Here is a 27,253-nt window from a genome sequence, read left to right on the forward strand (position 1 = left end):
AAAGAAGAGAATAGTACAACAACAGACAATTGGGATATATTTCCCAGGTGCATCCTGTCCACAAAATGCAAGCACCCATCAGTTTATCCTCAATCATCAGCAAAGTAATGGCAGATATCAATAATCTGCTCACTGATGCACTGTTTGGGGTCAGTCAGGACCATTCAGCTACAGACCACATTACAGCTTTGGCCTAAACGTGGACACAAGATGAATTCCACGAGGGAGGTGAGATAGCCTACCCATGACATCAATGGAGCATTTGACTGATTGTGATAAGAAGGAGCCCAATACATGTGAGGTCAATGGGAATTCATGGAGAACTCTCTACTCTCCGGCTTCCTACCTTACACTCCATGAACGAATCAAAACAATATTGGTCATGGCAAAGAAGTTGCTATTGTTGCACCCAATTTTAAATTTGATGCGTTGTGTACCGAGAAACAATGTAGATCCGTGATGACGAAGGGCAAATACGATCTGAGCCAGCGATGCCCATATCCTGTGTAACAATAAAAAATAATGACATGGATAATGGAGAAGCAGAATTGGGTGTGAAGTAGGCTGGTCTGGAGGTGCCAGAGGCATAAATGAGGGTTTCAGCAGCAAAAGAATTGAGTTACGGTGTGGTGGAGATTCAGAGATGAAAGTAAGTTCTTGCCCCAGAATTTGCTTCCTGGGTCAGGTTTGTCAACTTGGGGGTTTCCTGGTGACCCCGAGCTTCAAAAATGTCAGCCCACAGGTTGTATTTTCGGTATGAGGAGAGGGGTGTCTGAGCTGAAATGGAAGGCTGGACGGGTGACCCTGGAATGATTGTGCAGGCCGTTGGGTGCAGAAGTGGGCAGGGTGTAAGGCTGCCGCTGTGCTCTGCTCAAATAAATAAAAAAATGATGATGAGTCAAAATACATTCCTCCAGCCCTAACCTCCCACAAACATCCTGTACCCCAAACATGCTGACCACCTTCCATGGGCTCCATACCCCATGCCAACTTAGTTCCGATCTACCCCCTTACCAGCTTTACAATTTTGTCCCTCTACCCACCTCCATGGACCCATATCCACTTTTCCAAGTTAGTGCCATTCCACCCAATTTCATTGCCCCTTACCCCAATACCAATGTATTAACAAACTCATGCCAACATTTCCCCCAACATCTCTACCCATGCCCTCTCCATGCCAACTCAACCTGTGTCCTTGGACAGTTTTTTGTCAGCTTTGATGCTTCCTGGCAGCTGGACTGTTCCTTAACATTTCCTTGAAAGCTGGACAGTTCGTTAACATTTCCATGACAGCTGGACAGTTCCGTGACCACACTTAAACAGTGACTTAGCAACTGGACAGTTCTTGAATAGTTCCTTGACAGAGGGACAGCTCTTGAACAGTTCCTTGACAGCTCTTGAATAGTTTCTCAGCAGCTGTACAGCTCTTTAGCAGTTCCCTAACAGCTCGTCAACTCATTGACAGCTTGACAATTCCAGTAATTTTGTGCCCGATTGGTGCATAAGAATATTTGCTTTAACAATCCCAAAGAGTGCGTTGCCCCTCGCAAAGGGTGCCTTAACTCTCCAAAGCATCATATACCACTCCCAAATGTGAATTGGGACCCTATCCAAAGGAATATCCTGTCTATCCAAACACATTTATCAAATTTAGGTCTCCTCTTACCTGTTATGATCTGCATACTCTAGATTACACACTGCTGTTCTTCCAAAAAAATCCCACTTCAATGGAGGCAGCTTCTGATTTAAATGGCCAATTGCCACCGCGAATCAAGCATGCATGAACCCAGGCCAGACTCCAGTCCCACCCCTGCGAAGATGGGAAATGCCAGATTCGGGGTCGGGGCTTAGAAATGTTGGCCATACCCTCCATTGTGGCGAAAATCAGGGCCTTTGTATTGAAGAGTTAGCCAATCTTATTTATCAGCTTGGGATGTAATAGCATATTTATGGCCAATGGCTTAGTGTGGGATGTAAGGTCTGGATTTTCTGGTGGTAATGATGGTGGAACTGTAAGCACCCGCCATCATTACTACACCGAAATTGACTGCATCTTCAAGAGACTGAAAATCTGTGCAATGACCATAAAATCCAGAGGTTTCTGGCAGTGTTTCTCCAGAGGATGCACCTCTGTTGAATTCCTCTCCAGAGTGAAACCCTTGCGCAATCAGAACATGGATGGAAGCATCCACAATTGCATTGTTAGTGTCTCTTGAAAAACACTTGAAAAAGTTATACCTTGTTGAAAATGACATAACTGAGTCTATAAAGATATTCTCACTTTAAGATTACTGCTGAACACACTCATTGGGTCTCATAAGATAATTTTATATTGTGCAATGTCAAGTGAGTCCGTCGTGATGATAAAAATCCATATTTTATATTTTTAAACGTTATGATATTTTGACTTTAATCGCAACCCAAATGTAATAATTCAGTTTGCTTTTGGCGAATTTAAATTGATATGATGCAAATCAGTGTTTTTAACTTCCTGGTCTGCTGACTGTGAGAATATGTCAATGTGATTGGCTGCTTTCTCTCCACACTGGCATCACTATTGCTGCATGTCTGAAGATTTCCTTGATTTGGCAGCTGATCTAAACTGCAAGTGGGAAAGGGGAACATGTACTGCAGAGATTGCTACATTTTTGTGGGCAGCTTTCTTCAAGGTCAATGGCAAGCACTATTAATTTTTCAGTGACCAGAACATCCGCATAATATTTGGTCATGAACATGAAATGGCTAGGGTGGTGTTTCAGTGGCGTTACTATCACTGAATATGCCACTATCAACAACCTGGTGTTACCATTGACCAGAAAATTAACTTGACCAGCCATATAAATACTGTGGCTACATGTGCAGATCATAGGCCAGGATTCCTGTGGTGAGTAACTCACATCCTGACTCTCCAAAAGGTTGAGTGTGATGGAATTCTGTGCACTTGCTTGGATGACTGGAGCTCCAACAACACTCAAGATGCTTGTTGCCATCTTGGACAAAGCCCACTTGATTGGTATACCTTCCACATAATATTCATTCCCTCTACCACCGATGAATAGTGACAAGTGTGTATCATCTACAAGATGCACTTCAGAAACTCACCAAAGCTCCTTAGGCAGCTCCAAGCCCAACTAGATGGACAAGGGCAGCAGGTGCATAGGAGCACCACCACCTGGAGGTTCCCCTCCAAGCAATTGACCATTCTGGCTTGGGAATATATCGCCGTTCCTTCACTGATGCGGAGTCAAAATGCTGGAACTCACTCCCTAACAGCACTGTGGGTGTACCTACACCACAGGGATTGCTAAGGTTCAAGAATGCAGCTCACTAATACCTTTGTTAAGGCAATTATGGATGGACAATAAATGTTGGCTGTGCCACCGATGCCCACATCCTGTAAATTATTATTTTTTAAAATATCACGTATATTGATGAGAACCAATGGGAATCCTGAGATCTCAGTGTAGTGGTGGGATGAGAGACTATTTGTAACAGTGTTTTGCTCACAAATATAGATAAGAAAGCAAGCAGAATTGGAAGGGGATGGTGTACTTGACTATACCTAAAGATGCACAGGTCAAGGAGAGTTAATTCACTGCAATTACAGCGAATGCCATTTGAAATGTTGGTCAGAGTTGTTTTGGTGTTGCTGGAGGTGCAAAAATGTGACCGGGGAGGTAAATTTGATGAGTTGTAGGAGAAAACGGAAACAGATTTGAGAGTAGAGGACGGTGAGTGAGGAGAAAGAATCATTTATCAAATGAGCTAACATGGGTTCACAAATGGAGGCAGAATAGTTAGCCGGAATCGAGTTGTGAGAGTAGTGGTAAGTTCTGTTGGTCAGATTAAGTCAGAAAGAATGTAAAGGACATTAGGTGAAAAATAGACAGCTATAACTTAAATTTATCTCACACATTTAATGCCATAAAACAAGGGCAGCAATAGTGTGATGGGAGATTCTTCTGAGGAAGGGGGGAGTTCTTGTTTTTCTGGGTAAGGGCAAGTTAGAAAGCCACACAAGCAATAGATAGCCTCTACCTTCTTGGCAAAGAAACCCATGAGTCTCTCGCAAGGTAGCCCAGTGGGTAGCACTGTTGCTTCACAGCGCCAGGGTCCCAGGTTCGATTCCTGGCTTGGGTCACTGTCTGTGCGGAGTCAGCACGTTCTCACCATGTCTGCATGGGTTTCCTCCGGGTGCTCCGGTTTCCTCCCACAAGTCTCGGAAGACGTGCTTGTGAGGTGAATTGGACATTCTGAATTCTCCGTCTGGAGAACAGGTGCCGGAATTTGGTGATGAGGGGCTTTTCACAGAAACTTAATTGCAGTATAAGCCTACTTGTGACAATAAAGATCATTATTATTATTACTTGTTGGAGGTGAGAGTAGAGGGTCATGAGAGAAGAGTTTTGAGGAGCGTGAGCGGGGGGTGAAGATGCGAAGTCAGAAGTTATCTTTGCTTTCCAGGATTATCCTAGAGTAGCGGACGTATTTTGGCAGAGACAGATGAGGTTTAACAGGTTTTGATGTTGCCAAGACATATCCAGAGATAGATGGCGAAATAAGCTGTTTGTTTTCTCATGTGTAGCATGTCTGGCAAAGCTGGCGGCTGCACTGGGGGAGCAACCCGGATGGGAGACAGTTAAGATTTCACTTCAGAAAAGTTATTTAATTTGTTTCTTCCAGAACTGTTTTGCTGATTTAAACACCAGCTTTATGACCATGAGCAATCTGTTTTGTATTTCGACACGGGGAACGCACAGCTTTGCACAGAGCTGATGTCATCCAAATATTTTGACTTGATTTATGGAGACAAAAGCAAAAATTCAAATCGCTTCAGGAGCGTGTTTAAATCAGAATTTTACGAGAGCAGAGTGAAGTCTTGCGATATTCCCACTTCAATCTAAATGATGATTGTGTTCTAATCGTTGTTCTTTCCACAGTTTGTTCAGTTGGTTTATTTCAAACACAGCATTTATTTTATTTATTTTTTCCTCCTCCCTTCTGTCTTGCCAAAGGCGCACAACACAGCAGGAGACGAACAAAACCATCAGCTCCTCAACAAAGTATATTAAGCAGCTCTCGGAAATAGTGCGCGGATCATCCAGGGTAAGTGCCGCTGAAATGTAACAATAACTTCAAATATTATGCACACAATTCCTGAAACCAGAATGTAATTGCCAGAAAATTAAAGCCAGTAAGATTTGCATATAGAATATAATTACTTCTCGCCTTGGCTGTTAGCCATTTTTAACTAATATAGTCATTGCACTTTTGCATGCTGAATTATTAACAATCTTTAAATGCAGGTTTTATTAAGACATTAATAATGAAATCCCATTTAATATGTCAACTGTGCCGTTTGTTTTTTTGTGGTCGATGTGCCACAATTATTTTTGGTAGTTTTTGTTTTGTGTTCGCTGACCAAAGAAGATCAGGTGACCACAGTCGCTATGCTTCTCCTCGAACCGATTAGTCCGTTCTGCACAAAAATGGACTGAATTGTGGATTTCGATTGCGAATCACTGGCAGAAGTGTCCCAGAAACTTATTACCGAAGGGTGGAATTGGGCTTATTTCATTAACAATAGGCGGGGGCCCTGCTTATAAACTAGTGGAATACCTAAAACGACTTTAGAAGTCCAGGAATTTGGCTACTGCATGGGCCAGACTCTTTGGGCACTTACTTCATCGTGATAATGTGTTAATAGCCCATGCCATTGTTAACACAGAAATGTTTCAACAAATACTTGGGTATGTGGGAGATGCCACGTGTTAAGGTTGGGCTAAAATGCTGGGATGCCTTGCTGCTCCATCAGTAGACTCGCCAAGCTGATCAAAGTTTGTTCACATTGTTCAGTCCAGTGTTGCAGTCAATGGTGATTGCCAGTTGCTGGATTTCTCCCATTATGATGCATTGATCGTGCCACGACCACTTAAGACTAGAGAGTAATGCAGGTGGGTATCGTTGTGTCCAAACACATGAGCATCCAGTGCACTCTGGCCTCCAGGCTGCCTTAAGAAGCTGCAAGACCACCTTCGATTGACTCACCCAGAGGCATGTGGATTGGGGATTTTCAGTTCCACAGGCATCTTGTCTCTTGACTCAAGCTTGAGCATTTTCTTTGGGGCGAGACTGTGCAGTGCCACTTCGGCAACTTATAGGATGCGTGTGGCACAAACAATCCAGTGATTTGGAAGCGTGCTTTATGCACACCATGCACTGAGTTCTCCTGGTGGCAATTTCCAGCTGTTTTGTTCTGTATAGAATTTACACTGATGGATGTTGACTGGTTTTTACCCTGGATACAAGTTCAATGTTTATCATTTCAATCTCACTTGCCCTTCATTGTGTTCATGCCACCAGGGGCAATTATTCCCGACAAATTGTTCTGGACATCCTCATCCACTTCTATTTTGCTGGGGACCATGGCCAAGCACGCCAAATCAACAACCCACAATGCAGGATGAAGGTAGGCTGGTCCAGCCGTTTCTCCTGACTTCCTCCCATGTGGACCTCCTCCTTCTCCTGCTGACACTCCCACTCCATCTTTCTCATCTTGCTGAACCGATACCCGAGTGCTCTCGTCCCATTTTGTCTACTGGTCCTTGTGGAACATCATTCACGACTCCTCTCACAAACTGAACCAGTCAAGGTCCATTGACAGAACCTTACCAGAAAATGGCCAAGGGTCAGTGCAGGTGAGGAAAACGGAGTGAATGGCAGGATTTCTCAAGGAATTTTGAGCCTCTTAAACAAAAGTGACCACCCCCACCTGGGAGTGTATTGCGGCATTACTCAGTGCCAGCTGAGTGTCGACGAGAACTGGGCAGCAGTGCCGTAAAAAAAAAAATGAATGACCTTCTCCGTGCGCACAGGGTAAGTTTTCTACTTCTAGTGTTTCAATGCATCCCCTTGCCCACCTCCAAAGTGATATCTCATTCAGCCATTTCACAGGTTGCCCACCTGTCACGAGGTCCTATTTTCCCCCCTCCACCTTCCTGCCCCCAGCCTCAACTATGCTCCTCACATCCCCACTTCCACTCCAGTCCCATGCATGCCAATATTCAACCAACTGAACTGAGAGGACTCCTGCCTACACTGTCCTCATGTGTGCCCCTGCAGCACCCTCATCCCCCATGAGGAAAGACTTCTTTAACTGGCTGGGGAGGAGCACCTGCACTAACGGCGAAGTGGGGGCAGCAAGCAAAACCGAGAACCCAAAGCACACACAATCAATCCTCAAACCTCACGTGAGTAAACATTTCCGATCATTTATACCCCGTGAGGTACAAATGCCCTCTCCCTTTCCTTGGAGGGTGATCAGGAGAACAGCCCGGATCATTCTCACACCCCCTGTAAACCACAGACCTGAGCAGCTGCGAGTGAGAGCTCTCGGACATAACCACTGAGGAAGCGTCACATCTGTCAACCCGCACCCTCCATCAACGCAGATACCCACATCTTGATGGGATTGAGTAGTAGGCAGGTTTCTGGATCACTCACTGGTGATCCACAGCAGGTGGAAGCGGGGGCGTCCCAGATATCCGGCACAAAAGGGGATTCCAGAGCCCAGGACACTGCTGAGCTCCTGACCGATGATGTGCCTCTCGGTCCAGTTGTCCCAGAGCTGCTTGGACTGCAACGGCAGAGGCGCGATCATCAGGAAGGGATGACATTCATACTCCGGCTGTAAGGCTGACTGGAGGAGTACAATTGCTTTCTGACCGTACTGTCAATGCAACACGCAAGGCCATCACGGCGAGGGTGATATATGCAGTGCAGACCCTGGTGCAGGTCGTGCACTCCATGGCCGGAGTTGTCACCACCATGCCTCAGTTCATGGCCTCTATGGCTGAGGGCATGAGATCCATGGTGCAGGGCTTCAACTGCATTGTAGTAGGCAATGAGGTTATCATTGACGAAAAACTGAACTGGACTAGCAACATAAATACTGTGGCTACATGAACAGGTCAGAGGTTGGGAATTCTGCAGCATGGCCCTCATCTCCTGATTTTCCAAAGCCTGTCCACCATCTACAAAGCGTAAATCAGTAGTGTGATGGGAACTTTCTCACTTTCCTGGATGAGTGCAGCTCCAACATCACCTGAAGACGGCTGTCATCATCCAGGACAAAACAGCCTATTGATTGGCACCCTATCCACAAACATTATTTCCCTCCATAACGGATGCACAGTGGCAGCAGTAAGTACCATCGACAAGATGCATTGCTCCAAGACTCTTCCGATGCACGTTACAGACTATTGACCTCTGCCACCTAGAATAATAAGAGCAGCAAATGCATTGGAACACCACAAGCTGAATGTTCTCCTCCAAGTCCCTCACCATCCTGACTTGGAAATATAGTGCCGATCATCACTGTCCCTGGGTCAAAATCCTGGAACTCCCTCCCTAACTGGGCCAGAATTCCATGGCCGTTGGGATTCTCTTTTCCTGCTGGATGTGCACACCTGTTAGCCGTTTTAGTTGCTGTGATATGAAGAGTCTAAAGTTCTTGTTCCTTTTCACCAAACACCATTTATTTCACTTCCTCAGCCTCTTCACAAAACTCTTAACAACACACCACCTGACAGAGGCCAACTGAAGCCCCTTTACATATCAGTGTCAATTAATGGATACTTAACATAAATGAGACAACTAATTGCAATGTCTCTCAACCAATTACGTAACAGTCTCCCCTTCCTTGGAGAAAAAAAATAATTAGGTGAAAACAAAATTTCAAGAAACTCAAACACACTCATGATTTCCCCCCCTTTTTTTTTTGTTTGGACGAGAAAGAAAAAAAAAACAGTCACAGAAACAAGCGCCCTTCATTAACAATATCCAAATGTTTCTGTGAACTCGCCCCTCTTTTCGTAAAACAGTCTGACAGTTGATAGCTCCTGTCGACCCATTTAATTTTTGTTATTTCCCCACTGTCCAACATCTGCTTCAAACTTGCGATGTATGTCCGTAACCTCTTTTCATTGACACTTTTTGTAGCGTGCACATTTTCCCACAGGGATTTATTGTCAATGTGACAGTCAATAGGTATATTACCCAAATCCCCTAATCCCAAAATTTCTGTCAATATCATACTTATATAAAAGGTCATATCCACCGCCTCCACAAGGCTTAATGTCTCAGCAGCCAAAGTGCTTTTTACCACTCTCCTTATTTTCTTTGTTTCCCACACAAGTGGGCAACATTTACCATTGTTCCCCAAAAGGAAAATGATAAAATCTCCTGCACTTAACCCCATCACAGAAATTTGCGTAGGACGCATCACTATAAACTATGAGTTTCAAGTGCTTAAGGTCACCTAAAACCGGGAACTTCAAAACACACTCCTGCATTTTTAGTTTGGCCAACACTTTATTTGCTCTTATTATGTCTTCCACTTTGGGATCATTCAATTTTGTACTCAACTCTAAGACATCAAAACTCACGACCGGTCTAGTCTGGCTACCTAACCATTTCAGTTGCCCAATTAAACTTCGCAGTTGCTCTTTTTCTATCTTTGAAACCATTGCGTCTTTTTGCGAAACTCGGCCACGACTAATTGCTATTGGGGTGATGCTTTCCAAATAAGATTGCTGACGTAAAGTTGCCCCGAACTTACTCTGTCCAATTTCCAGTCCAATATATTTAAATGCAGCGGAAGCCTGACTTCCAACCCTGAATTCTTTCCCCAAACCAGAGATTACAATAGCTTCAAAATCACTAGTCCCACCCCACAAAAAATCATCGTCATGCATCATAAAAATGCCAGAAAGATTTCCTTTATACTGCTTTCAACTGGCACCAGCCTAACTTTAACAAAACTGACCTTACCGAAAAATACCAGACTCTAGATGCATCATTTAATCCATATATACATTTGTTCAACTTCCAGAGTACCCCTTCTGTGTTAGCTGCTTCTTTAGGAGGACGGAGAAAAATGTCTCTTTGGAGCTGATGCCCCTGCAAAAAGGCAGCTTTTATATCTATAGATTTGCATTCCCATGCCTTTGTGGCTAATAGAGCCAAGAAGATCTTTAAAATAACCTTTCCTGCTGTAGGTGAATCTACCCTTAAATCCTGATCTTCTAAGTTTTCTTCAAATCCCCTTGCCACAAGCCTGGCCTTTGCCTTATAAGTTCCATCCGGAAGAACCTTTTCTGTGCAAATCCATCTGTGGGATAGAGCTCTTTGTCCCCTATCTGGTACTTCCGTGTATACCCCAAATTCACTCCAACTATGCAATTCTTGCTGTTTAGCTTCTCTAATAACTTTTTCATCTAATTTATTTGAAGTCACCAAAATCTCACGTGCATGTGGGCTTCTACTCCTATTAGTATTCGTAGTCTTACTCATGTTCCGAGATCTTGACAAACTACGTCCCCTCTCCCGCCTGGTATCTCGTTCTGTACTGCTACTGCTTGATCTTTCCCTTCTGCTGTGGGATGTCCTTTCAATAGTTCTCGACCTTTTCCTGTGGACCTGTTCACTATCCGATGTACTATCTGAACTGGCACTGCGTTTCTGTGCCCTCCATTTTTGAACTTCGTTTTCCCAATCCATTGTCTTGACTCCTTCCCCTGAATGCTGCACATTCAACTAATTTTTATACTTTCCAGTGGCCTTGCCTGCTCTACTAATAACAGTTGCATCCTTCCATTGACTAGACCCTTCAGGCAAATATGTCACTTTTGTACCAACTTTTGGCAGTTGCCCTTTCGGAAAAATGGCCTGATCTAATTCACCAGAAGTGTTGTGTTCCTCCACAGAAACCCTGTCTATATCAGTTAAATGATCCTCATAGTTCTGTAACACATGCATACCAGATGACTCTGGTTCCTCGTCATGTCTGTCTGCTCTGTCTAAATTTGTAAATTTGTAATCTGTACCCATTATCCTTGATGAATGTACCCTAACAATTTGATTACCATGTTGCAAAATAATTGTTTTGCCATCTATGCCTATGATCTTCCCTGGGCCTTTCCATTCATTAGAATTGTCTCTCTTATAGTATACCATGCCTCCTTGCTGAAAAACGGCATCTGATGGCCGTACGTTATGTCTTAAAGCTCTGCGAATTCTTTCAGAGACTTCTGCTTCCAAAAAAGCTCTTCTACTGCTATGTAATGCGTTTAAATGTTCAGCAAAACCAGAGCTAATTGTAGTCCCCTCCCAAGCTGGAGGTTGGTCATCCAAAATGGATGGAATTTTAGGATTTCTACCAAACACTAATTGATAAGGGCTATAGCCATCTGCAATGAATTCTTTGCATGTACTGCCCATGCTAAAGCTGAATTTAGCCTGCAATTTGGTCGATCTGCCAAAATTTTCCGAAGCATGTCGATGACAGCATGATTGCTTTCACAGACACCATTACTAAATGGGCTTTCTGCAGCCGTATTCATAACTCTGATATTCATGTTTTCACACATATCCCTAAACTCATCATTAGCAAATTCTCCCCCATTGTCCGTAAGGAATTTTGCCGGTGGACCCACTCCTGTCCCTATCCATTTTTCCACGATTTGATCCAGAATTACTCTCTTTTCTTTACTTCGTACAATCGTTGATTGACTAAATCTGGTTGCTAAATCTACAAAATGCAAAATAAATATATGATTTGCTTTATCCCAGATCTTAAGGTCCATGGCCACAATGTCGTTAAAATCCCTGTCCAAAGGTAGGGTTACTATCGGTCGTGCTGGTGTCCTTCTGTACTTCCTACAAACTTCACAGCGGTCACTAACCTGTTCTATCAGTTTAGTATAGTCGTCATCCCTTACCCCTGCATCCTTTAATAAAATTTTCAGTCTCCGAGGAGACGGATATGCAAATTGTCTATGCAGTTTTAATACAACAAGCTTTTTATCAGCTAACATCCCATTTTCAACTGCCATTAACACATCCTTAACCACTCTATTTGAAAAATTATTTGTCAGTAATGGAATACAATAGTGTCCCGACTGTGTAAATGGTAAGTCCACAGTCTTTCCAAAAACTGTTGCCTTATCCTGTTCCATATCCAGTTTCATGTGTGCTTTCTTCACCAACGGTCTGCTCAGAAGCAAAGGTATCTCACTTGATACAACATCCGTGCTAATGAAATGATTCACTCCGGCAATATTGCAAGGGATCACCACTCTTTTCAGCGACTTCAGAGTATTATCATCCCCAAACCTGAAACTTGCGGAACTTTCAAATTCCTTAACCTTGTTACGATTTTCAGCATTTAAAGAGTCCAGGTAACATTTTAACCAGTCAATTCCACACACAGTCGATGTGCAGCCACTGTCCACAGTTGCAGGATTCTGCAACCAACACCCTCATTACCGGTGTAAAGCTGCTTGTTAAAAGGACAATGCCTTCTTTCTGGTCACTATCTTTTTACTCTTCTGACTCTTCCGTGTCATGTGTCGCTTCAAACACTCTATCATAACGAGTTGGACAGTTGAAAGCATAATGGTATTGAGAGTCACGTTGAAAACATCGATTTATCATGCCCCGTGCATTTCTGGGGTTCACCTTCCTATTGTAAGTTCTAACTGGGTTTCTGTCTTCATAATTTCCTTGTCTCGGTCTCCGTCTTTTGTCTTGAGCCCTGTTCATAGCCATACGATTTTGACATCCTGTTACTAGTGTATCTTCCATATTCTGCCTTATTGCAGGCTGACCTATTTGGGTCATCAGAGCCATCGGAATCGAATGTTTCCCCAGACACTTTTGTAAAGATTGAAGGAAAGATAGTGTGAGTGAGAGCAGATCATAGTTTATAATAGTGTAGAGATTAGTTGGAGCTGAGTGTAGATTATATGTTAATTATCAACTGTATTATCCAGGAGTACGTGTCGAATCCAAATGAGTAGTGTTAATAAATTTATCGCTTTGTTCAAGTTAAAACAATTTTGTGGTCACTACGCCAACCATTTTGAATTTAGCAATACAAACAACACCACAAGCGCATTGAAACCATGCCTACACTAACAAATCTCTGTCAATACCTCCTGTTCATCACATTATTGGTTTGCTTACTTTCCAGATAACAAAGCAAGAGATTGTGAAACTTAACTGACGAGACCAATAAAATGGAAACCTCAGCCCAGCCCATTGAGGAGGCACCACAAGCCTCGGCAGCTGTCAGGATCCATCCTTAGGGGAGAATATAATGATGCTCAACTCCTTTCCTATAGTTCTGGGGGAATCATGGCTTGAATATGAACCCATCTCTTCCATTTAGATACTGATTGATCTTCTTCTGACATTATCTGTTTTGTTTCCGATATCCACATTCAGCTTCTCTTTATCCCTGACATACTGATGGTGTCCGAGTGAAAAGGGCTGCTTAGAAATTAGTATGTCAACTTCAAATTTCAGGTAGAGCAAACATTTAATTCATTTAATTGGACTATTTAATTCATATTTCTTTTTTTTTGGTCTGCAGCGAGAATGGTTACAGTTGGATAGACTTAAGAACCAGCTCTCGGACTCTATTCAGCGCTATGGAGGAGTGCAGAAGGTAAATAGTCAACTACTCAATATCCTTTGACTGCCTGTTAATATTTAAAACCTGTTGTTTTGCCCACAATTTGCTGGTTTTGCACTTGGGAGTTTATCTTTCCATCCGGCGTTAATTGTATCAAAGATTTTGCTGGGCTGGATTGCAATGAGCAGTGCTCCTCTTTGACAATGTGACCAAATTCATCAAGCATCGTCAACTGTTGAGAACTTTCAGGTCATTAAAAAGGAAAAGCTATATAGAGGCTGCCATTAGAGCCCACGACTCCTCTTATCCTCTCAGCCTCCTGCTTCTTCCAGACACAAAAAGATGAATTTTTACACTCCGATCTATCTCATGTGAACATTACTCTTCAATATCTCATCACTGGTAAAAATAGCTTCTCTTATAAAAAAAAAAGTGAAAGATTTCAAAAGCAACTAAATGATTAATGATAACCACATGTGGCAACAAGGTGATTAGATGTTCATGTCTGCATTTCATTAATGTACTTGGAGTATGAAATTGATACTGTTCATTTGCCTTTATATCAGATTTCCAGCCTTCACACATTTTCTTTTTTTATCTTTAGCGAAGCACAGGTATTTACAAATTAAGTGCTGGTGGATGGGGGGGGGGGGGGATGTTGGCGGGGGTCTCGATCGAGGAGTGATGGGGGGCATCGATTGGGACTGTTGAGTGGCGAAGAGGAGGCCCGGGACCGGGGGAAATGGTGGAAGGTGAATGATAGTGTTGAGGGAAGAGGAATTGATCCTGGGGTAGGGAGGATTGTGCGGCCATTCCTAGGCTTGGGGATGGAGTGTGATACTAAGTGTCATGTGAGGGTACCTTTAATACATGGATGTTTAAGCAATGTACCTTTAAGAAAACAGTGATGTCTGAGAGTAGGTGGGGCTGAGCTCAGGTCAGCCATTTTGCAGTTTGGTTTTGCAGTTTGAAAAGTGCCTGGCTGGTTTTGCTGAGTGCAGCTAAAAAGTGCCTGGCTGGTTTTGCTGAGAGCAGTTTAAAAGTAGAAAGCCAGTTTGAGACAGCAGCTTGAGAAGTTCTGGTTTGCTGTGATCTGCTTCAAGGGAGAAAGACAGGTTTGAGAAAGCAGCTTGGGTGTATCTGTGTGTGTGTCCAGAGAGCTGCAGGAAGAAAGCAAGGTGCTGGAGCTGAAGTCAACCAAGCTAATATATCTCTGCCATTCTACAGAAAATATATATATCCTTTAACCTGATGTGATTTTGTTTAAAGGTGTTAAGTCTCTTGGAAGTTTGAAGGAACGTTTTAAGAAATTATTTACTGTTGCAATATTTTCTGAGTTATCTTTGAAGTAAGGGGTGTTAAGAGACCCAATATTTATTTAAGATGTTAAGTTGAGTTCATGGAATAAAGAGTGTTTTGTGTTTAAAAACCCACGTGTCCATAATTGTAATCCCACACCTAGGGAAAAAGCCGTGTGCTAGGAAAAGCAACAAATCCATTAAAGGGAGAGGTTGGTTGAACTCCATGATACATTTTGGAGTTTTGAAAACACCTCGCCCATAACATAAGATCGTGATGAAGTGGGCCTGGGGATAGTGGCAGCGGTCTCAGTGGTAGGACTGAGGGGAGGGGGATGAGGGGTCTGTAGAGAGTTATTGAAGCCTGGGGAGGGGTAGGTCGGAGGCCCAGTGAGGGCGAGGGAGGTGTCTCAGTTGTTGGGGAAAGGGACTGGAGAAATGGAAGCGTGAGAACTGGGGGACAGCCAGAAATTCTAAAGTTTATTTTAAAACTCTCACTCAAATTGTGCAGACCTTGTCATTTCAAATTTTGATTTGAGGCACCACATTGATTATTGATTCCTTCTGCTCCCTATAAAGTATGAGTTGAGTGAGAAACGTGTTTCTGGAAGTGTGAATAAAATGGTCAGGATCTCACTGTTATTTTGCCTCAGGCATTTGCTTCACATTTAAAGCTGATTTGCAATTTAATATGTGTCATGCAGCGGAATAACTCGGAGCCTAGAAAATGGTTCATTGCTATTTTCTATCTTGATGTGCTGTTATGTGGGTCACTGATAATGTACACAAGAATATTAAAAAAATACAGATGAGAAAACTCTGTTGGGGAACCTAAGCACATCCCTTTCTTGACTCGGCACACTGTCTTCTGCATCTCCTCAGTAATTTTGCCTCTGCTATCCTGCATGACACATTTTCATCTCTCAGTAAATAGGCTTTTCCCACCCACACAGTGACAGGGAAAATTTAATTGATGTCGCTCCTTTCAATTTCTCACTGTGCCCCAAAGCGCACCACAGCCAATAAATTACTTATGAAGTCTTGTCACTGTTTTAAAAAAAATTTAGACTACCCAATTCATTTTTCCCGTTAAGGGGCAATGTAGCGTGGCCAATCCACCAACCCTGCACATCTTTTTGGGTTGTGGGGGCGAAACCCATGCAAACACGGGGAGAATGTGCAAACTCCACACGGGACAGTGACTCAAAGCCGGTATTGAACCGGGGACCTCTCCGCTGTGAGGCTGCAGTGCTACCCACTGCGCCACCATGCTGCCCGAAGTCTTGTCACTGTTATTATGTAGGAAAGTGTTCAACTTATACATGCACAGCAGGATCCAATGTGAACAATAGGATAAATGAAAAGAGAGTCTGTTTTTGCTGACGGATGAATATTGGCTAGGAAACCGGGACTATTCTCAGGCTGGCATTTACTCTTCCCCCCCCCCCAACACCCCACCCCCGCTCCAATCCCCACATCGCGTGTTTTCTTGTGGCAGAGGTCGTTTGCTATTGGCTGCCATCTTCCAGTCGACGTCCCCCCAAAGTCCAGGCCACTTTGCGTAGCTCACTCGTTCCGCTGCAGGGTTCACCTTTGGCGGGATGGAAAGTCCCGCTGGCGGGAAGGGCCGGGAATTCCCCTTCTCTATTTGTGGTTGCTTGTGGCTTTTATTTTGTTTCATTGCTTAGCAATCTGGCCACGGGGCAAAGGCCTATAAATGCCTGAAACAAAAACAGAAGAAGCTGGAAATGCTCAGCAGGTCTGATGACTCCGATTGAATTATGATAACTCTTCATCTGAACTGAGGAAAGAAAGGAGGGTCATAACAACCTGAAATGTCTGACGTGCTGTGTACGTCCAGCATATTCTGTGTATCTTCCAGATTTCCAACAGCCAAAAGTATTTTTGCTTACAAAACATGATGGCATGAACATAAAAGCACCATTGGATCGAGTGATAATTAAATGACACCAAGCTTGCTGTACAAAAGGCTATGGCTTATAATGTGAAAGCAAGAATAAGGGGGTTGATGTAGAAGACAACGTTTCTGTCAAGTGAGGTTTAACATTTTTTGAAGTGCCATGTATAGTGACTGTTACTAACTTTCAGAATGGTAGTAACCCTTTACTTAAACAATTGTCCCTCACAGTTTTTAATTGTTTTTTAATCTGCTGGTTTTGAGATGTGTTTTGATGCTGTTTTCGGGCGATGTAAGTGCAAATGATTAATGAGGCAAAGTTTGAAAAATCAATTAATTTCCCAGCAACGTGTATTTTGTCAGCAAATTTGACAAATCTACAGTTAGTTTTGGTGAAGGAAAGTCTTGTAATTGCAGAGCGCCTTATCACACCTTTCAAATGTCTCCAGGCATTACATCTACAAAGACTTACTTTTGGCTGTTATTATGTCCATTATATTATTGTGGCCCTCACATTGCACAGATCCCTTGAATGGCTGTGAGATGGATGAGCAGTAATCTGTTTTTTGTGTTGGTTGTTGAAGCAAGAGTATTGATATAAAGAGGGGTCATTGTTCTTCACCTATTAATTCCATCCAGAATCACCAGGAAAAGTTAATGGGGTTTAATGTGTCAGGCTCTGACTCAATCAGTTGATTTCAAAAGCTTCCCTTCCAATATCTGCTTTTGTGCTTTACAAAGTAATTTCCTATTTGGTGCTGTGCTCTGGTCTAGATGCACTAAACCTCTCAAGCTCCCTTGTTGACCAACTCTCTTATATCCACAAAAGAACTTTGTTCCAGTAAGATCTATCATCTGAGTAATCTCTTAAGATACACTCAGTAACGCTCCCAAGAGTAGCGAGTTCAAGTGCTAGAGTGGGACTAATTTGTTTCTTTGGTTCATCTGAGTCAGTGGGTTATAGGTTTCAACGCTGTTCCAGAAAATGAACCAGGCTGACATCGCAACTCAGCCCACAGGAAACACCCCATTGTGTTGGTGTGTTTTTGCGAAAAGCTGTGTCACTGACGTTCTCTGTGCATGTTAATGTGGATGTGAATGATCCAGTGATGCCTTTGAAGTAGTGCAAGTATGCCTGCCAGTATCCCGGCCAGCTTTCCGACCTCAACCCACCATTAGGTTGAAAAACAGTTGACGTGATAATTGGATTGGATTAGATTTGTTTTGTTGTCACATGTCCCGAGGTACAGTCAAAAGTATTGTTCTGCGTACAGTCCAGACAGATCATTCCATACATTAAAAAAATAGGACATACATATATACACATAGGCAGAGGCAATGGGTGAGCACACGGAGTGCAGTACTACTCAGTAGAGAAGATGTGTGAAGAGATCAGTTCAGTCCATAAGAGAGTCGTTCAGGAGTCTGGTAATAGTGGGGAAGAAGCTGTTTTTGAATCTGTTTGTGCGTTTTCTCAGACTTTTGTATCTTGTGCCCGATGGAAGAAGTTGGAAGTGAATAACTGGGTGGGAGAGGTATTTGATTATGCTGCCCGCTTTCCCAAGGCAGCAGGAGGTGTCGACCGAGTCAATGGATGGGAGGCGATTTTGTGTGATGGACTGGGCTGTGTTCATGACTCTCTCTAGTTTCTTACATGTATCTTGTATACAAGTGTATGTAATATTTTGCCTATGTAACAGTGCCTGTACTTCAAAAATAATTTATTGATTCTCATGCATTTTGGAATGCCCTGAGGAAGGCAAGCATGGTAATAAACAATTCTAATTCTAACTTTTAAAAGGAGATTGGATATATAATTGAAAAATATGAAAGTGGTAACATTATAGGAAAACAGCAGGGGAATGGAACTAACTGGATAGCTTTCTCAAAGAGACAGGATGGGCAGAATGGGCTCAATGGCTTCCTTCTGTGCTAATAATTCCCATGAGTGCATTCTTTAATTTGTGATTCAGGAGAGTCATGCCATCTAAATCAAGCTTCCACTGAAATTCCTTGAATGGCCTGAAAACATCATAACTACTCAACCCCCAATCATTAACCTGAAGAGTTCAAGACTAGTGAGGTTATGCTGCAATTGTATAGGGTGTTGGTGAGGCCGCATCTGGAGAGGAAGGGTTTCGTGAGAGGAAGGAATTGAAGGCGATCAAAATTAGTAGAGAAATTGTGTAGGGGAAATTGATGGGATTGAAGGCTGCTAAATCCCCAGGTCCTGATAATCTACATCCCAGAGCACTTAAGGAAGTGGATCTACAAATAGTGGATGCATTGGTGGTCATCTTCCAGGATTCTGTAGACTCTGAATAGAATCATAGGGTCCCTACTGTGCTGAAGGAGGCCATTTGGCCCATTGAGTCTGCACCAACCCTATAAATGAGCACTCTGTCCATTTATAAATATCCACCCCTACCTAACCCTTTAATCCCATAACCTAACCTGCAGATCACTGGACATTAAGGGGCAATTTAACGAAGTTAAGAGGGCGATCGAGTGAATGTGTTATATTTGGACTTAGAAGGCTTTGGACAAAGTCCCACATAAGAGATTAGTGTGTAAAAGGTAGCACAGTGGTTAGAACTGTTGCTTCACAGTGCCAGGGACCCGGGTTTGATTCCCTGCTTGTGTCACTGTCTGTGCGTAGTCTGCATATTCTCCCATGTCTGCGTGGGTTTCCTCTGGGTGCTCTGGTTTCCTTCCACAAGTCCCGAAAGACATGCTTGTTAGGTGAATTGGACATTCTGAATTCTCACTCTGTGTACCCAAAAAGGCACCGGAGAGTTGCGACTAGCAGGTTTTCACAGTAACTTCATTGCAGTGTTAATGTGAACCTACTTGTGACACTAATAAAGATTATTATTAGTATAAAATTAAAGCGCATGAGATTCAGGGTCGTGTATTGAGATGGATAGAAAACTGGCGGGCAGACAGAAAACAAAAAGTTGGAATTAATGGCTCTTTTTCAGATTGGTAGGCAGCGACTAGTGGGCTACCAGGATGGATGCTTGGATCTCAATCTATTCACAATATATATTAATGATTTAGATGAAGGAACAAAATGTAATATCTCCAAATTTATAGATGACACCAAGTTGGGTGGGAGGGTGAGCTGTGAGGAGGATGCAAAGATCCTTCAGTGTGATTTGGACAAGTTGAGTGAGTGGGCAAAGGAAAGGCAGATGCAGTATAATTGGGAGAAATGTGAGGTTATTTAATTTGGTAGCAAAAACGAGAAGGCAGACTATTACCTAAAGGCCATAAATTGGAACAGGGGAATGTGCAACGAGACCTGGGTGTCCTCATACACCAGTCACTGAAGGTAAGCATGCAGGTGCAGCAGGCGGTAAAGAAGGCAAATGGTATGCTGGCCTTCACAGCGATAGGGTTCAAGTACAGGGCAGGGATGTCTTGCTGCAATTATACACGGCCTTGTTGAGGCCACACCTGGAATATTGTGTGCAGTTTTAGTCTCCTTATCAGAGGAAGGATGTTCTTGCTCGAGAGGGAGTGCAGCAAATGTTTACCAGACTGATTCGTGGGATGACGGGATTGATGTACGAGGAGAGAATTACCAAGGATTGTGTTTGCTGGAGTTCAGAAGAATGATGGGGGATCTCATAGAAACCTATAAAGTTCTAACAGGACAAGACAGAGTAGATGCAGGAAGGATGTTCCCGATTGTGGGCGTGTCCAGAACCAGGGGGGGTCACAGTCTGAGGATACTGGGTAGACCATTTAGGACAGAGGTGAGGAGAAATTCCTTCACCCAGCGAGTGGTGAGCCTGTGAAATTTGTTACCACAGGAAATAGTTGATGCCAAAACCTTGTATGTTTTCAAGAATCATTTAGATATAGCACTTGGGGCGAAGGGGATCCAAGGATATCAGGGGAAAGCAGGATTAGATTGAGTTGGATGACCTACCATGATAATGAATGGCGGCGCAGGCTCGAGGGGCTGGATGGCCTCCTCCTGCTCCTATTGTTCTAGGTTTCTCAGACAGATTATATTTTAGGCAAGAAGTGAGTCTCGTATTGCAATCGTTTGTCTAAGATCTTCGACAATTTTTTGGGGCTGTAGTTGGTGGTTATGTTCGCATTGTCAGAATTGTTGATCATTAGCTGAAGATTTGCAGCAATCTTTGAGACACACGGTTCATTTTGTGTGTGTGCATTAGTTACACCCAGCAGTGGAGCTGGTAAAAACGCCCAATCATTTTGGGGAAAGGAGTATTAATGTTGCGGTAAGTAAGTGAAAATGGGAGCCCAGGACTGAAAATTCTAGCATGTACTTGGAAGAGCGACAATCCAACTAATTTGAGTTCTCTTCCCACCCCACCACCCCCCTCCCGCCCCGCCCCCCCGGCATGGTCAGTTTCAATTGCACCCTATTCAGATGAAAGAATTAGTGCTATTTCTGCCAACAGCTAAAAGCTGTGCAGTGTAAAATATTACTGGCAAAATTAACAGCTACATGGATTATTTTATGGTGCTTAAGAGGTATGAAATATTTGAGCATTGTCCTTACTAGCTGTCTGTTTTATGTGCACTTAACAATGGCAATTATTATCAAAATGAATCACCAATAAAATTACACTAATTTGCTCTGCAAAAGATCAGCAATCAATGCAGTGAATAATTAAAGTTCACTTCAAGCAACATTGTTTTATTCAAAGAATAAGATTTTCTTGTGTTACTATATGTGAGTAACATCATAAAATCCATGTACGTAGGTAGTATAGTTGCTGTTTCTAGAAAAGTGCATTCTTTAGAGAATCGGTTTTCGCCAAGTTTGTAATCAGATGAAATCTTACAATATTGGCAACACATAATGACGAAAATGAATCTCTCCTTGATGTTAACAAGTATGTAAGAACTTATGATTAAAAACAGTAATAAACCATCATGGGATCCTTTAACGATCACAAAATTGTTATGGCACAGAGGAAGCCATTTGGCCCATCATGTCTGCCATAGATGACCATCGTCTGCTTTCCCCTTTGAGATGGAGAGCTGACTGGTGGTGGCTTAATCTGAGGATCACCACATATCAGACAAGGGGCATGTTTGAGAAGGTAGGGCCCCCATTAATAACCTCAGCGGTTAGGGGAATTGAACCACACTGCTGGCCTTGTTCTGCATCACCAATCAGCTGTCTAGCCCACTGAGCTAAACACCAGTTCTCCAAATGCACATCATGTTTCAGTGCCATTTCCTTGCCTTTTCACGGTATCTAATGGCCTCTTGAATGCCACAATTAAACCTGCCTCCACCCCACTGCCAGGCAGTGCACTCCAGATCCAAACTGCTCGCTGTGTGGAAAAGGTTTTTCTCACAACACATTTGTTTCTTTTGCAAATTACCTTAAATCTATGCCCTCTTGTTTCTGATCCTTTTATAAGCAGGAATAGTTTCTCCCTGTCTACTCTGTCCAGCCCCCTCATGATTTTAAACACCTCTATCAAATCTCCTCTTCGGCATTTTCTCTTCAAGGAGAACAGTCCCAACCTCTCCAATCTATCCTCCCCCTTGGTCACCTTGTGTGTTAGGTGGTGCAAGATCATACAACAACCTCTGAACCAGTAGGGATACGAACTCGATGCGGAAGCAAAAAAGTCTATTTTAAAAATCCATTACTAAATTCAGCCGAAATCTTGGGAAATACATCCACGACTCCCTCAAGGAATTGCCTCGACAGAATGGTTATATATGAGACATTAACTGACTGAGACGAGGAAAAATAGGTATGACTCATTATTTCAAGTACATCCTGCACTTGATTCTAAGCATTGCTTTCCAATTTGTCCTTACTAGCATAAGGCTACATAGGCTAATAAAGGTCACTTCCATCTATTGTACCAGCACAAGAGATCACAAACATCCGGCCTAACTATTATCTCAAAGCCTACAATAGCCTGCCAAAAAGCTATCCACAGCCTCTTCACATTTTGACTCCTCTACTTGCACTGTCTCACTCAATTGGTTAATCCACACATTCATCACCCTCTGCTTGAGGAAGTTATATTGCAACTGTTAGTTCAGCAGTTTAGTCTTTTCTCGGATCCATGTTCCCTCGGCCCAAACCTTATATTCATATTGAACATCACTCTGGGATCCAGATGTGTTATTCCCATTATGAAAATAGATCCCTTCTATTACAGGTGAAACGGTTAGTTTAAATTATTACCTTGGTTCGTTTTTGTGTGTTGTCTCCAGTGTCTCGCCATATGGTATCCAAGATTAGTGCTTCATGTAAACTAATTCTTACTACCTGGGATCTGTGCTCAGTCCCAGCATTATGGCATCCAGTTTGCCTTTTTCATCGCCTTTGTGCTGCTGGTTTAAAGGATTTTCCCCCACAATATCCTCCAAATCCTTTTCTAATGTAAACTGTCCCTATCGATTTTGTGCTATTAATTTTCTTCTGTAGCTTCATAACTTTTCATTTCTCTGCCTTAAAGAACATCTTCCAATGTTGCGGCCTAACTTTCCAATCTGACAGATCTCTAAAGTAGTCAACTTGTTCCTCTTCTCTTCATGATAGCATTCCCTTCCAATATCTGAATTCATGACATTCACAAACATGAAGAGCTTTTGTTTCATTCTTCAATATATATTGAAGGAAAAAATAGCCACAGAAGCAATCTCTGTGACACCCCGCCAGTCACATCTTTCTACATTGGCAGAGCTTGTCAAACAGCCACTCTTTCCATCTTCTGACTCAACTAGTTTGTTCACACTTAAGGAGTAAGCCTTTTGTTTGAATCTGGGAACATTCTTTCCTGTACAATGATGTATCAAAGACTCTGCTGAGAATTATCAGTGTGAGTTAATTAATTCAACTGAGTTTCCAATGTCAGTTAACTCTGTTTTAACTTTATGGTGTAGAAGGAGGCCATTTGACACATCAAGTCCTTGCTGGCTCTCTGTCAAGTCATCTAATCAGCCTCCTTTCCCTGTACCTCTGCAATATTTCCTGCCAGTCTGTTCCCAATTTCCTTTTGAAATCATTAATTGTCTCCACTCCCACCAACCTTGTAGGCAACAGGTTTCAGGTAATTTCTACTCATTCTGTAATTAAGTTCTTCCTCTCATTCCCTCTGTATCTTTTTGACATCAAATAAGTTGAACAGCTTTTGTCGACCCCATTTAATCCTGTCATAATATTATTTACCTCTGTCAGATCTCCCCCAACCTCGTTTGCACCAAGGAAAATAACCCAAGCCTCTCCAAACTAACTTTGTAGCTAAATTCACTCATCTCTGGAGCCATTGTGCAAAATCTTTCCTGTACCCTGTCAAGGGCCTTCACATCCTTTTTAAAGCATAGTGATCACAACTGAACACAATGCTCTAGTGGCCTAACTAGAGCTTTTCGAGACTCAGCATAGCCCTGCTTTTGTACTCAATACCTCCATTCACAAAGACCAAGATCCCATATGCTGTGCAAACTGCTCTCTCAATATGCCCTGCCATTCTCAAAGATCTATGGCTCCTCTGTCACTCTTTAAAACTGAGCCATTAAGCGTCGCTGGCCTCTCCCTGTCTCTTCTGCAAAAATGCATCACCTCATTTTTTTGTAGTGAATTCCTTCTGCCACTTCTCTGCTCTCCTATTTATGTACCGGTGGAATATAATCCTTACTTTTGCCTCATCTCCAAATTTCCAATAATCGCCAAACTTTGAAATGTTACTCTACATTCCAAAATCCAAATCATATATATTTATACGTGTGAATGTATATAAAAATACATATATAAAACAGTGAATATGGTACTGACTCTTGGGGAACATCACCCTCTCGTCTGAAAAATAAACATTTACCTTGAATCGCTGTTTCCTGTCCTTAAGCCAATTTTTTCTGCAAGCTGATGCTGAACTGCATTCCCTTCAACAACTTTCTGTGCTACTTCATCAAAAACTTTTTAATTACATTAGTCAAACATGATCGACCTTTACAAATCGGTGCTGGTTATTGTTAATTAACTCAAACCTCCCCGAGCATCTGTTACTATTATTTCTCAACTGATGCTATATTGACCAGCCTATGGTTTGTCACAATGTCCTCATACTATTTTGTGAATAAGAGTGTTACATTTGCAAATTTTTAATTCTCTGGCACCTACCTATATCTGGGAAAGATTAGATGATTCTGGCAAACCCTTCCGCTATCTCCATCCTGATTTTATTTAACAGCCTGGAAGTAAGCCATCGGGAGCAAGTAACTGATCCGCTCTTAAGCATAGTGCTCCTTTCGAGTTCACCCTGCCTATCAGTTTCCACCTCATCCATTTCCTCTCCTATTTCTGTTTCTGCTGATATTTTATCAGCATCCTTTTCCTTCGTAAACATCAATACAAAGTATACATTACGTATTCTAGCCTTGCCCTGTGCATCTAAGCATGTATCACCTTCTTTGTCTCTAGGCTGCATATTTCCTCTTACTATCCAATTACTATTAAATTTCAGTGGAAGATCTCTGGGTTCCCTTTTATATTTACTGCCATTCTATTCTCATTTTATCTCTTTGTTCATCTTCGAATTCTCCTCTTCATTTCTCTTAGCTTGCTATATCGGCCATGGTTCTCAATTGAAGAATTCACCTGACATGCATCATACATCCTCTTTATTTGCTTCATCGTATTCTCACTCTCTCTCCTCATGGAAGGAGTCCTAGTGTTGGTCCCCCGGCTTTCCTGCTTGTTGGCCTTAAATATCTCTTCCTTAAAGATCACCCATTGTTCCGTTGCAGCTTTCTCAGTTAAACTTTGGTTCAGTTTTAACCTGGCTGGATCTCTTGACCCACCCCTTTCTGTGGCACCAAATCCAGCAATCCCTCCTTTCTGTTTGAGTACATGCTGGTCAATTCTATTTTGGAAATTCCTGCTCCTCGTTCCTCAATCTCATTATCCCAATCGATATCTGTAGAATTACAGTCCCCTCAAGTTTTGTACATCTCTGATTTCCTTACAAATTTTCTCCACCAGCTTTTCTCTGACAATTTAGAGGCCGATACAATACCTCCAGTAGAGTGATCAAACCCTTGTGATCGAGTCCTTGAGTCATACAGCACAGAAAAGGCCCTTCGGTCCATCGAGCCTGTGCCGGCCAAGAACACCAACCACCTAACCATTTTCATTCCATTTCCCAGCACTTGGCCCATAGCCTTGTATGTTTTAGGTTTGCAAGGGCACATCTAAATACTGCTTAAATGGCATGAGGATTTCTGCCTTCAGCACCCATTAAGGCAGCGTGTTCCAGACTCCCACCACCCTTTGGGTAAGAAATATTTTCATCACATCCCCTCTAAACCTCCTGCCCCTTGCATTAAATCTATGCCCCCTGGTCATTGATCCATCTACAAAGGGGAAAAGTTTCTTCCTGTCTACTCTATGCCCCTCATAATTTTACACATCTCAATCATATCCCTCCTCTGTCTCCTCTGCTCCAAGGGAAAAAAACCTGGTCTATCCAACCTCTCTTCATAACTAAAACTCTCCAGCCCAGGCAACATCCTGGTAGCTCTCCTCTGTACCCTATCACATCCCTCCAATGATGCAGGTTCCAGAACTGCACACTATACTCTAACTGAGGCCTGACCAACATTTTATACAGTTCCAGCATAATCTCCCTGCTCTTGAACTCTATGCCTCGGCTAATAAAGGCAAGTATACCATGTGCTTTCTTAGCCACTGTATCCACCTGCTCTGCTACCTTAAGGGATGGGCATACATGCACACCAAGATCCCTCTGATCTTGGTGCTTTATAGGGTCCTGCCATTTATCATGTATTCCCTTACTTTGTTTATCTTCCCTAAGTACATCACCTCATACTTATTTGGATTGAATTCCATTTGCCACTGATCAGCCCATAGAACATACAGTGCAGAAGGAGGCAATTCGGCCCATCGAGTCTGCACCGACCCACTTAAGCCCTCTCTTCCATCCTATCCCGGTAACCCAATAACCCCTCGTAACCTTTTTGGACACGAAGGGCAATTTTGCATGACCAATCCACCTAACCTGCACGTCTTTGGACTGTGGGAGGAAACCGGAGCACCCGGAGGAAACCCACGCAGACACGGGTAGAATGTGCAGACTCCGCACAGACAGTGACCCAGCGGGGAATCAAACCTGGGACCCTGGCGCTGTGAAGCCACAGTGCTAGCCACTTGTGCTACCGTGCTGCCCATCTAACCAGCCCGTCTATATCCTTCTGTAATTGAAGGTGATCCTCCTCACTATTTAGCGCCCCACTAATTTTCGTATAATCTGCAAAGTTACTGATCAACTATAGAATCACCACAGTGCAGTCATTCAGCCCATTGAGTCTGCACGACTCTCTGGAAGAGCACCCTGCCTAGGCTCAGTCCCCTGCCCTATCCTCATAACACCATGTCACCTCCACATCCTTTGGACATGAAGGGACAATTTAGCCAATCTACCTAACCTGCACATTGGACTGTGGGAGGAAACCGAAGCACCCGAAGGAAACTCACGCAAACGTGGGGGAAAAGTGCAAACTCCACACAGTCACAATTGAACATGG

General features: G+C 42.9%; 1 protein-coding gene across 2 annotated transcripts in view; it reads left to right on the top strand.

Annotated features, from left to right (window-relative positions):
• The window catches only part of tsnare1 (T-SNARE Domain Containing 1), a 1,154,852-nt gene that overhangs the window by 730,126 nt on the left and 397,473 nt on the right, over positions 1–27,253 (top strand). For both annotated transcript variants that reach the window (XM_072468282.1, XM_072468283.1), the window contains exons 5-6: positions 5,016–5,106; positions 13,436–13,510. In XM_072468282.1, coding sequence (XP_072324383.1) covers positions 5,016–5,106; positions 13,436–13,510 — 166 coding nt within the window. The remainder of the gene's footprint in view (positions 1–5,015; positions 5,107–13,435; positions 13,511–27,253) is intronic.

The sequence above is a fragment of the Scyliorhinus torazame genome, chromosome 11, assembly GCF_047496885.1.
Source record: "Scyliorhinus torazame isolate Kashiwa2021f chromosome 11, sScyTor2.1, whole genome shotgun sequence".
Taxonomy (NCBI): domain Eukaryota; kingdom Metazoa; phylum Chordata; class Chondrichthyes; order Carcharhiniformes; family Scyliorhinidae; genus Scyliorhinus; species Scyliorhinus torazame.